At 46.0% G+C, this 12,808-nt stretch overlaps 1 protein-coding gene across 4 annotated transcripts in view; it reads left to right on the forward strand.

The window, feature by feature from the left end:
• The window catches only part of ICE2 (interactor of little elongation complex ELL subunit 2), a 140,129-nt gene that overhangs the window by 69,033 nt on the left and 58,288 nt on the right, over nt 1–12,808 (forward strand). For 3 of the 4 annotated variants that reach the window (XR_011030327.1, XM_068275695.1, XM_068275696.1), the window contains exons 11-12: nt 6,452–6,627; nt 10,916–11,045. Coding sequence is in view for 2 of the 4 variants with exons in the window: in XM_068275695.1 (XP_068131796.1) it covers nt 6,452–6,627; nt 10,916–11,045 (306 nt within the window). In the remaining 2 variants the exon portion in view is untranslated. The remainder of the gene's footprint in view (nt 1–6,451; nt 6,628–10,915; nt 11,046–12,808) is intronic. The other variant, XR_011030328.1, reaches the window with a different exon arrangement.

A 12,808-nucleotide genomic window follows, 5' to 3' on the forward strand; every position in this document is an offset into this window, starting at 1 on the left:
CATAGGCAATCATAGTTATAACATCAAAATACCTACAAATCATATGAGAAGTTATCTAAGATACTCTAATCATAATTATAAAAAAGAACACAATTAAAATCAAAGGTACTGTTTTTAGAGACCCTTGTAGGCATTAACTCCTAGCGCAGTGCTCAATCTTGCCACATAGTGGCAGTGTAACCAATATGGCTGATATATAACTTAATATAAGCAAATCCAGCTAGCCACACACAAAAGATATGAGTTCCAACCAGGTAGACACCCAAATGGTGACTAAATTGACAATATAAGTACCCCACCTGATAATAGCACAAATAAACACCCAAATGGTAACTAAATAAACAGTATAAGCATCCCACCCACCAGTATCACACAGATATATTAATCCCTATGCCATATAGAATGGCCGCTCATGTTCACCCTTACGTTCACTAAACCCCGTTCGCCACCAGATGGATACACGTGAGGGGCGCCCAGAGCCCAATGTTCCAATCAGTACTGATAAAACAGTTGAGATCAATATTCAGTCCTGAGGGCTCTAGGCACCCCATCTTATGTATCCACTGGGTCTCCAATTCCGACCCTTCACGTTTCCGGTTACAGCCCCTCTGGACCCCACACCGTTTAAGACCGTTAAGACACTTGGCGTGATGGGAGGAGAAGTGCCTGGAGACACTATGCTGCTCAAAACCCTTCCTGATCTTATATATGTGTTCACCCCATCTTTTATGGAGGGCCCTAGTCGTCCTCCCTATGTATTGAAGTCCACAGTTACAGGACAACAAATATACAGCATGCGCCGTTTTACACGTGATAAAGTCCGTAATTTTAAAAGATCTCCCATTAGCACTAGAGGTAACCTCTTGGGTTCTAAAAGTGAGGCCCTCACGGCAGGCTCGGCAGTCCCAACAAAGGTAAAAGCCAGCCGTTTGCCATGGGTTAGTCACAGGTCGTGGGGGGGCCAACACAGCTAGGTGCCAGGTAATCTTTCAGATTCCTGGCACGTCTATAGATAAAGGAGGGGCGGTCAGGTAGACATGGCCCAAGGGATGGGTCCTGTCGTAGGATATTCCAGTGTTTCCTGAAGATGTTCTCCATCTGTCTAGATTGCCGACTGTATCCAGACAGGAAACTAAAATCCATCCCTCTCTCAACCCGTGATCTCGATACAAAAGTCTGGCTTCTGTCCATACCCGCCACTAGTGCCCTTTGTGAGTTCACCACATTAGGGTCATGCCCCTTTTCCATAAATCTCCCTGCCAGCATAGTGGACTGGGAATCCTAATCTTCCAGTCGGGAACAGTTCCTCCGTAACTGGAGGAACTGGCCTCTGGGGACCTCCCTAAGCCAATTAGGGTGATGGCAACTCCCGACAGGGATGTAGCCATTCCTGTCTGTCCCCTTGAAGTGGGTTCTAGTCCATAGCGTGCCCCCTTCCTTGAAAATTTCCAAGTCAAGAAAAATGACTGACTCTGTGTAATAACAAGTAATAAGGTTGCTAATCGGGCAATCAAAAAGTTAAAATCTCTATTCCTTTTCTTGTTTATAAATGATCATTCCCCAGTTTACCTGACTCTTAACCACCCTGGCGGTATTGAGGAGCTCAGCTCGTCCTGGAAAAACTTGCTGAAAGCGGTATTGACGAGCTGAGCTCGTCAATACCGCCAGGGAGATTTCTTGTTTCTCTTCCCCGCCGGCTGCACTTTTCCCTCATCAGAGGGATTCCCCAGGGTGGCTGTATGCCTGTTAGCACGCTGTGGGTAGCGATCTGTGCTACCCACAGCGTGCAGAACTAGCATCCAGCCACCCTGGGAATCCCTGTGCAGCAGGGCCGGCGGGGCAGAGAATGTGTGGGGCTGTGCAGGGATTCCCCTTCTGTGCCGGCGGGTGGCTGGTGCGGGGATCCCCTCTGTGGGGGGGGGGTCCCCTTCTGTGCTGGCTGTTAGTGGCAGGCGGGGATCCCCTCTGTGAGGGGGGGGAATCCCCATACTGTGCGGGTGGCTGGGTGGCCCTTCTCTGTGTGTGCGGGGGGGGGGGGTATAATCCTTCTAAGGGGGCTAGTCGTGGTCAGTCGGGGACACCCCCCTCCTGTGGTGGGGGGGAGGTGGGTGTCCCCATCTATGCGGGCTGTGGGTGGCCTCTCCCTCCTCTTCCCCCATCCCTCCCTCTCTGTCCCCCGTGCCCCCCCTCACCACTGATCCTGTGTCTCCCCACCCCCCCCGATCCCGTGTCTCCCCCCTGTCAGAAGCCCTGCTTCACTCACCTGAGGGCTTTCTCCTGCGCCGGCCGAGATGGACACCCTCCTCCTCCATCGCCGAAGTCCCGGTCTGTGTTATTACAGTACGCGGCTTGGTGACGTCACCAAGCTGCGTACTGTAATTACAGAGAACACGAGACTTCGCGATGGAGGAGGAAGTGTGCCGCTTCCGCCGCAGGAGAAAGCCCTCAGGTGAGTAGATCAGGGCTTCTTACAGGGGGGGAGACACGGGATCGGGGGTGAGGGGGGGGGGCACGGAAGACAGAGAGGGAGGGATGGGGGAAGAGGAGGGAGAGGCCACCCACAGCCCGCATAGATGGGGACACCCACCTCCCCCCCCCCCCCCCCACCACAGAAGGGGGTGTCCCCGACCGACCACGACTAGCCCCCATAGAAGGGGATACCTGCCCCTCCCCCCCAATGCACACACAAAAGGGCCACCCGGCCACCCACACGCACAGTATGGGGATCCCCGCCGGCCACTACCAGCCAGCACAGAAGGGGAGCCCCCCCCCCCCCCCACAGAAGGGACACCCGGCCACAGTTAGGGGGCATCGGGGGCAATGGGGTTGGGGGGGGGGCAGAGGCACCCGCAAACCTAGCTCCCTATACATATGACTCCCTAGACCTGGCTGCACATCTGTCTCCTATACACCTGGCTGCACATCTGTCTCCTATACACCTGGCTGCACATCTGTCTCCTACACACCAGCAAACATCTTGCTCCCTATATACCTGGCAAAACATCTGGCGAACTATTCCTGGCTAATACATCTGACTAACTATTCCTGGCTAATACATCTGGCTAACTACACCTGGCTGCACATCTGGCTAACTATACCTGGCTGCACATCTGGCTAATACATCTGGCTATACATCTGGGTCTTATACTCACCATTGGCATGCTGATCCCTCGTCGCGTACCTCTGATAGCTTCCCCAGTGCCTTCTTCCATGTCCCTTGGCGGATTTTGCTTCTCCCTTGGCGATCACATGTCCCCCGTCGATCGGTGTTGATGGCACCAATGTCACACAGCATCATCAAAATCTCGCAGCAAACACTTTTTTTTTAATTGAATTTAATACTATAACCTGTATTGAATTCAATATAAAAAAAAATGATTGCAAAAAAAAAAAAATTGGTTGAAAACTATTGGAAATTAATTGAACCACTTTTTGCACGGAAATCCTGGGGAAATAGAACGCCAGGGTGGCTACGGTGCATACACACATCAGACTATAGTCTTTGGAAAATAAAAGATCACAGACCAATCAGACCAATTCATGTAGTATGAGAGCCATACCTACAGTCTTTTCTATGGAGCTGAACTCCACATCAGAAAAACATCTTTGCAAGATGCTGCACACACAGATGCTGTACAGACACAAAAGATCAGTATCTGCAAAAGATCTGTTCCTGCCAAAAATCCATTCCTGCAAATTGCAATGAGTCTATGAGATCTGCAGATCATCATACACACATGATTTAACTGACATTCATCTGCAGATCAAGCAGTCATCTGCAGTCCTGAAAATCCATCCTGGTGGATCTGATCTGCAGATGAATGTCAGTTAAATCATGTGTGTATGATGATCTGCAGATCTCATAGACTATCATTGCAATTTGCAGGAATGGATTTTTGGCAGGAACAGATCTTTTGCAGCTACAGATCTTTTGTGTCTGTACAGCATCTGTGTGAGCAGCATCTTGCAAAGATTTTTTTTTTTCCGATGTGGAGTTCAGCTCCATACAAAAGACTGTGTAGAGTATGGCTCTCCTACTACATGAAGGGTGGTAAGATTGGTCTGTGATCTTTCATTTTCTAAAGACTATAGTCTGATGTGTGTATGCACCTTTATTTGGTACACAGAAAATTTGGTACACAAAGGAGAAGTTGCGGTGCATGCTGGGTTGTCTTTTTGTGCTTCTCTACTTCCCCTCAGACTTAACTAATGCAGCCTGATTGGCTGAAGCCTCTTTCCCTCCTTTTTTCCCCTTCCACACCTCTGTTCCTCTCTGATTGGCCAAAATTTCTCAGGCTGAAACAATGCACTTTCTATAGTGGAGGGCGGGCAAATCAGGCAGAGGAGACTAAGGGTGGATATTACATCACGATTGGCTTCAAAATAGCCACAGTAAATATGGAAACTGTCTAGAATATGATTCTCTACTTTTCCTTTAAAATTCACAGGAATCATAACGTGGACAGTGCAATACATATGTTATGTAAGTGGAGCAAGTATTTATCTACTTATATATTTGCTTTTTTTCCTGGGATAGTATGGCTGACAGCTCCTCTTTAAGGACTCCTTATTGACCCTAGCCAGGATCCCAACCCTGGCCTCCCATGTCAAAGGTGGTGCCCTTACACTATCCAGCCACTATCTATTTAGCTAGGATGCATGTGAGTCCCTCCTGAAGTGGCAATTAAGGCATCTAATTTATCTGTGTTTGCAAAAGAATGTTTCTCCTCTCAATGTCCAGTGTATATAAACTATGTATTTTACATCTTGTCAGTAAATGCCGGAACCAAGTCCAGTGAAGGCTTAAGCCGCAAGCTTACTTTATCTCAAAGTTAGCCAATAAATGGTATCATCCTGATTCAAAACTTCTTGCTTTTACTGATGGCTAACATGGTACAATACTCTACTGCTTCTTGAATGTATGACACAGAGTAATAGTCTTAAAGCAGCAGAGACGGCCATACTATCCCAGAAAAAACAACACATAAGTAGATAACTACTTGTTCTACTTACATAACAGATGTATTGTACTGTCCACGCTTTGATTTCAGTGAATTTTATATAGTAAATAAAGAGAATTCTGTTCCTGGCATTATACATTTTGATTCCCTCTGACTGAAGCCTATCCTAATGTTATTTCCTCCCTTACTTCTAGAAACTGCACTGTCATACCTATCTTGCTTTGTAAACGCATGTGAACATAGCAATGATCAGATTTCAGCAGCCCACTGAACTGTTCTCAGCCAATCAATAAGGAGCAGGAGTGTGGGAGGGTGATGATAGGCTTCCTTCTTGTTGGCAATGGCAAAAATAGATCCAGGCTGACTGAGACAAGATTTATTATAGCAGAAACTTTTCTGAATAGTTTGGAGTGCTTGCAATACAGGGTAAGGTTGCAGGCTGCTTATTAAACACAGAGCAAAGGGGTAAATGGAATTTGATTTTGTGGCTGACAATCCCTCTTTAAAGGGACCCTGAGCAGTCCAAAAAAAATGAAACGGATACTTACCTGGGGCTTCCTCCAGCCCACCGTAGGCCGCAAGGTTCCCTGGCGTCCTCCCCCAGTCCTGCTGGCGACTCAGTTGCTGTCAACTTTTCGGCTGAAGGTCGGCCGTTTCTTCTTGAATGGGGACACTCCGCGTCATCACGCCGGCCGCTACGTGTCGACGTGCGGCGTGACAGTCCTGCGCATGTGCGGTTCAGAGTTAAAAAAGTGTTTGCGCAGGACTGTCATGCCGGCCGGCGCGATGACGCGTAGTAGTCGACGGTGGTAACGGAGCCACCAGCGGGACCGGGAGAGGACCCAGGAGGATGCCGGGGGACCTCGCTGCCTACGCTGGGCTGGAGGAAGCCCCAGGTAAGTACCAATTTTATTTTTTGGACCGCTCAGGGTCCCTTTAAGCCACTTTTTTTGTTGACTGTTGCATGAGTACCTGAATAGTGGTCTCTTCCTATTCTGCAAAAAAATCTGTGATTGAAGGCGATTGTATTTTTTTGCAGCAGCTGCTTGTGGGATGCCTCCTGCTTACCCTTCTCATATCTGCTCACAGAATATGCTGCTGAACAGGGTGCTGTGCAAATTTGTACAGTGATCTAAAAAAAAACAACTCTAAAACTTTCAGGAAAGATTGTTGTTAGTAACATAATTTGGTGGCTTGTGTTGTAATGTGGGGAGACAGAACTCACCAATGGTGGCTGTACACTATATGTCAACAACTGTGCTCTGTTTCAATCAAATTTCTGGAGAATCCATCAAACTGCTCAATGCAGTTCAAACTTGCACAGCTTTTCTGTCCTCTTCATTAGGTGCACATGCCTAGCATTTATATTGGTCAAATGTGGCTGAGATTGTATCCAAATCTGGCTGACTTTATTATTTTGGTAATTGGTTGTTTTGCTTACCTTACTTACTTTTGGTGTCTAATTTTTATTTATTTTTTTTGTATTTCAGTAGTACTCTCTAATGATCTCCTACAAATAACAGAGGATGATACGGAGTACACTGTGGAAGCAAATGACAACAACTTTGTGTACAAGCTCTTCAGTCTGGAGGACATGCTTCTGCTGCTTCAGAGCACTGTCCATACTGCTATCACAGCAAGGAGTTCAAATAAACGGACTAAAAAGGTTTGTTGTCCATAACTATAACAACTCTGTACACAAGTGATTTCATGACCATTATGCTTGTTTGTTATATAGTTACTTGAGTTGTGCTTGTAGTCTAATGCTGGGAACGCACGATGCAATGTTTCCTGTCCGATTGACGGGTAATCTGAGAGGAAGTTGCATCGTGTGTACAAGTCCAAACTGCTCCCAATCGATAACTGGGTCAGTTTTCCCATGATAACTAGGCCCCCTACACACACTCAACAGCAGTGTTTTAGGCTCTCACAACTTTTCTTGTGAAACGCCTAAAAACAAATCTCTTGCTATTGTTCAAGCAGCTGATAAGTCAATTCAACATTTGGATTGACTACTTATCAGTCTTATCAGCTGCTTGCACAATAGCAAGAGATTTGTTTTTAGGTGTTTCACAAGAAAAGTTGTGAGAGCCTAAAGGCTCCTACACACTTCATACTGAAGCCAACGACGAGTCCATCGGCACCTCCCGCTGGGTGGGTTTTCAGCAGACAGTACAGCGTGTGCACAGTCTGTTGGTGGACTGAGCAAAGAGCCTTATCAGTTCACCGACAGACTGTACACACGCTGTACTGTCTGCTGAAAACCCGCCCAGTGGGAGGTGCCGACGGACCCGTCGTTGGCTTCAGTATGACGTGTACGAGCCTCTAAAGACCGTGTGTGTGTGTGTGTGTGTGTGTGTGTATGGGGCTTTAGGGAAATCAATCTTATCGAACGGTAGTAGATTGGGCATGACGGAAATAACCGTCTGATTCACGACGATCAGGTAGGAAATATCATCATGTGTAAAACCATGATTACTTCAGGTTCAGGTTCCGGTACCAATTCTGCTTGCAGACTAGTGGCAGTCCTGTGGGAGCTCTCTATGCTCAGAGGATCCCTTTGCTGACTCTGTCATTTAGTTTGGCACTGTTATTGGCCTGAGGAAGCGGGCTCTGACCCGCGAAACGCGTTGCCTGTGCTACTAATAAAAACCTTTGTAAAATACAAAGATTTTTTCGTCACTGAGGTAAGCCACCTCAAATTTATTTCCCGTTTTTAAACTGTTTTTAGATGCTTTTATTACACCAGGGCGCCTCTTATACCCTTATTGTGCTCTCTATGCTCCTACTCTAGCAAACATTTTTATGGATGGTATCTGCTAATCTGTAGTTTTTAAATCAGTATTTTCAACATTAACGCAGCTTTATTTCTAAATGATTTAGTCAGTGTTTGCCCATTGTCAAATCCTACCTCACCCCTGATTTACATACCCAAATTGATCACCGCTGTTGTCATCGTTACTGCTTGTAAAGTATGTAACTGCTAAGGCAAGTGTGTGAAAAACTTGTTCACTGCACATCTAGTGAAAGTCAAATCACATCTCTGCTAAAATTGGTAAAATTGCATTTGTGTTTTTGCATGCGCAAATAAAATTTACATTTTGCCGAAATAAATGTGCACATTGCATGCAAATTCCCATTGACTTTCATTAGCTGCTGTAAAAAAAAAAAAGTATGAGAATTTGTACACCAATGCGAATTTTAATGTGATAAATCTTAATTTTTTTCACAATAAGTGTGAACCCTGCCTAACTCCTCTTTCCTCAAAGAGAACCTGTAACAAAAAATCTCCCTCTGGGAGATACTTACCTCGGAGGGGGGGAAGCCTCGGGGTCCCAATGAGGCTTCCCCGTCCTCTGTAGCCTAGGGGAATCCAGCGCTGGTTCCCCCAACACTTCCCTGACAAAGCCTGACAATTACTGCGCAGACGCGGCAATATTTACCTACCGCAATCCTGCGCAGGTGCAGTAGCGGTTTTTCATTCGGGCTAAGGCGGAAATAGCTAAGCCTGATCTATCCGCTCTACTGCGCAGACACCAAGGACTCGCGCCTGTGCAGTAGAGAGAATACGATCAAGCTTGGCTATTTCCACTTTAGCCCGAATGAATAGCCACTACTGCGCCTGCACTGGATCGTGGTAGGTAAATATTTACCTTACTGCTGTTCGGGGGTGGGTCACAGCGCTGGATTGCCTGGGCGTAGGAGGACGGGGGAAGCCTCGTTGGGATCCAGAGGCTTCCCCCTCCCGAGGGAAGTATCATACAGGAGGTGTTGTTTTTTTTTTTTGTTTTTTGTTTTTCGTTACAAGTTTTCTTTAAATGTGTACAAGACATCCACCACATATTCTGATTGAACAAGAATAGTGTGAAGGTCAATTAACTTCTCCTCTGGGGAAACTTTTTTTTTTTGAGCAGTGATGTACAGCGTTGTGTACTCAAGTCATGGTACAAGAAAATTTACTTAAAGTTCTGCTGTAGCAAGAATTGGTATAGATCATTGTACTGGGTGCACAAAAGCTTATGAGCCTCCCTGATGAAATCAGCCTAAAATTATTTTCAAGATCCTTATTTTGTTGGCCTGGAGAGCCACTTTAATATAGTGATGTGAATGTGTTACTGACATGCTTGTATGACTTCAATATTGTGGCCACCCGTCTGAGGATGTCTCATTTTATTATGCATAATTAGCTTTTTCTCTTCACTGTTTTCTTAGTTCTTCATAAAGGGTTGATTGGCCAAAACATCACTATGATAACCACTGTTTAGTAAAGGTTATTCCTATAGTGAGAGTTTGTTTCTAATATGATTTGGGTGTTTACAAATATAGAATAAACCTTCCTAGGATGTTTAGTTGGCAAGTCTGTACCTCAGAGCACTGTTACAGAGGTGTAGCTAGGGGAGGGCTAGAAGGGACATCTGTCCCCGGTGGCAGCATCTGGGTAGGCGCACCTTGGCTGTGAATCTGATGTTTTATGTATTTTATATTATCTAGCCAGGGCCGTCTCTGCTATGAATAACCATCTGCATCACAGAAGTCCTCTAGCAGAGCTCGGCACTCTCACTAGTTAATCAGCGTAATCTTATAATTGTAGTGGCCGGATAGTGTAATGTTTAAGGGCTCTGACTCTGACACAGGAGACCTGGGTTTCGAATCTCGGCTCTGTCTGTTCAGTAAGCCAGCACCTATTCAGTAGGAGACCTCGGGCAAGTCTCCCTAACACTGCTACTGCTTATAGAGTGCGTCCTAGTGGCTGCAGCTCTGGCGCTTTGAGTCCGCCAGGAGAAAAGCTCGATATAAATGTTCTGTGTTTGTGTGTGTTTGTAATTAGTAACCCTATCCTAAATGCTGGTATACACCGTTATTTCCCGTCAGATTGACGGGTTAAATCCATAATTTCTGGCATGTCCAATCCGATCTCGTTCTCGATTAGGAGCAATTTTCAGATCACTACCGCACAAAATTGATCCCCTTCTTGATTTGGAGCAGATTGGACATACCAGAAATGAGCAATTTGACTGTCAATCTGATGGAAAATAGCATTGTGTGTACCAGGCATAGTTTTTTTCCCCCTTAAAGGGATACTGTAGGGGGGTCAGGGGAAAATGAGTTGAACTTACCCGGGGCTTCTAACGGTCCCCCGTAGACATTCTGTGTTGGCGCAGCCACTCACCGATGCTCCGGTCCCGCCTCCGGTTCACTTCTGGAATTTCAGACTTTAAAGTCAGAAAACCACTGCGCCTGCGTTGCCGTGTCCTCGATCCCGCTGATGTCATCAAGAGCGCACAGTGCAGGCCCAGTATGGTCTGTGTCTGCGCCGTACACTCCTGGTGACATCAGCGGGAGCGAGGACACGGGCGTGCAGGCGCAGTGGTTTTCTGACTTTAAAGTCAGAAATTCCAGAAGTGAACTGGAAGCGGGGCCGGAGCATCGGTGAGTAGCTGCGCCAACACAGGATGTCTGCGGGGGACCATTAGAAGCCCCGGGTAAGTTCAGCTCATTTTCCTCCGACCCCCCTACAGTATCCCTTTAATTTGATCCCTATCCTCATGATCCTAATCTTTATGCTAAACATACAGTATATTAAACACGTGCCTATAGCTAATTTCCCCTAACCTTTGGCCAGGCCTACTTACACCACTGCTAAATACCTGAAGCTACATTTGGCTACCCACATTCTGTTGCATGGCCACGCCCATTTAATTGCATCCCCATGGGCCGCGAAAACTGTCTTTGTCCTCGGCGTAGAAAATCCTAGCTACACCATTGCACTGTTGCCATAGTTGCATGCATACAAGTATATGCATAGAGGGTATATCATACAGTGTGTATGCGAGTGTAAAAAAATATATATAATTTTTTTTTTTCTGAATGCAGGATTACGTCATAATTTTAAGTTTAATCAATAAACCATTTGATCCAATGATTTGGTAATTATACATTTTATTTATTCTTAGCAAACTCCAGTTTTTGTACTCACCAAGATGAACTACCAGTATTGTTATGGGGTGGAGTCACTGACCGAGAGTGAGATTTGCCGCTTGTGGACTGAAAGTCTTGTACACTCAAATTGTACACTTTTTGTAGGTGAGTAAACACTTTATATAGTGTGTGTTTGTGTGTTTGCATGTGCACTTGTACTGAGGACAATGACCACATTGATGCTCAATGTTTTGAAAGTTAACTTTGAGTGGTTTGAAAAAAAATTAGGGCTCGTTTTCACTATGTTCAAATTCCGGACATTATACACAAGCAAACTGACAGCCCATTGAAAAATATTGGGCTGTTTTCACCTAATGTGTTTTTTGTTGTTTCAATATTTTTAGGAAACAAATTTTTTAGAAACCATAGGTAATGATTCAAAATGTATAACACTGAGTAAAGCAAAGAATCGCATCGCATGCAGGGGAGCATAAACTACATTAGAGCAAACTCTAGCAGAATGCAAGCTTCTTTCGCCAGGGTTATTTTCCACATGCGTCAGTGTCAGCAAAAAAAAAATCAAAAAAACCTGACTGCGCAAAACAAAACAATATTTGGGACACCAGGTGTGTTCATCCATTGACAAACATAGTGCAGCCCTGTGCATTCACTCTTATATCTCATACAAACACATCTGTTGTGCAGAGCACTCAGGATCAGACATAAATAGTTTCGACCTTGTGCACAGCCTTGTTGTGCTAATCGATGGGGAATTGAGTGTCAGAAACCAAATCTCAACTATAGTCAAATATTTGTGTTTCTTCTGAGGAACATTGCAAAAATTAAACTCTCATTCCCCCCAGAGAATCTTCCAACCCTAGTTCACACCAATGCCCTCTATGCAGGCCTCCCAAACAAGGACCTTAGTACAGAATGCTGCTGCCAGATTTTTCATTTACTTATTTAGAACTGCGCTGGCTACCTGTAAAATGCAGAATACTCTTCAAGATTGGACTGCTGACATTCAAATCCCCCCACAATTTGGACCCTGGATACATGAAGGACTTGCTGAAACTGCACCACACCTCTCACAACCTCAGATCAGCAGGATCTATGAACTTGGTCACTCCCAGAGTGCACCTCCAAAACCTTTGGAGCCAAAGCTTTCTGTCACGCTGCTCCTAACCTTTGGAGCTCCCTACCATACCCAGTAAAGGCAGCCCCTTCCCTAGAGTTATTCAAATCCAGACTGAGAAGCCATTTGTTTAGCCTGACATTTGCGGACTTGTAGAATTCTTCCTCTGTACCACAATTTACCAATCATCTAATTACTGATCTGAGCCATGCTACTATCCCTGTGTCCAGTTTTTCTATGTGTGCTTACAGCACAGCTGCATCATGCTCAGTCTACTTTTGTCTAATGCACTCAAAATCCTGAAGAGAGAGAGGCACATACATTGTGGAGCAGAAAATAAAGACATGCTCAGGCGCGGAGCTAGGGGGGGTCGGGGTAGGACGGGTGCCCCCGGGCGCTAGGTCCCCAAGGGCGCCCCCAGCTCAGCTGCAGTGTTTGGTTTTTTTATCGATACGCGCTGCTAGGCAGCGCTCACCGCCAGCCGGTGTAATGTCAGATATTGCAGCCCGGAAGCAGCCTTCCTCACTGAGTATCGCGCATGCTCAGTGGGAAGTTAGACATTATTTAGCTGAAATATTTCCGCTTCCGCACCACGTACACTCCCGAAATTTTCAGGGGAGGGAAGGGACCCCCAGATCCAGCTCTGTGTCAAATTGCAGCCCCCTAGCCCCGCTAGTTCCCGAGATAGGTTTGCTGCAATCAGTCTCGGGAACCAGCGGGGCTCGGGGGCTGCAATTCGGCATAGAGCTAGATGTGGGGGTCCCCTCCCTCCTCTGAAAATTTCGGGGGTGTA

The sequence above is a fragment of the Hyperolius riggenbachi genome, chromosome 3 (genome assembly GCF_040937935.1).
Source record: "Hyperolius riggenbachi isolate aHypRig1 chromosome 3, aHypRig1.pri, whole genome shotgun sequence".
NCBI classification, from domain to species: Eukaryota; Metazoa; Chordata; class Amphibia; order Anura; family Hyperoliidae; genus Hyperolius; species Hyperolius riggenbachi.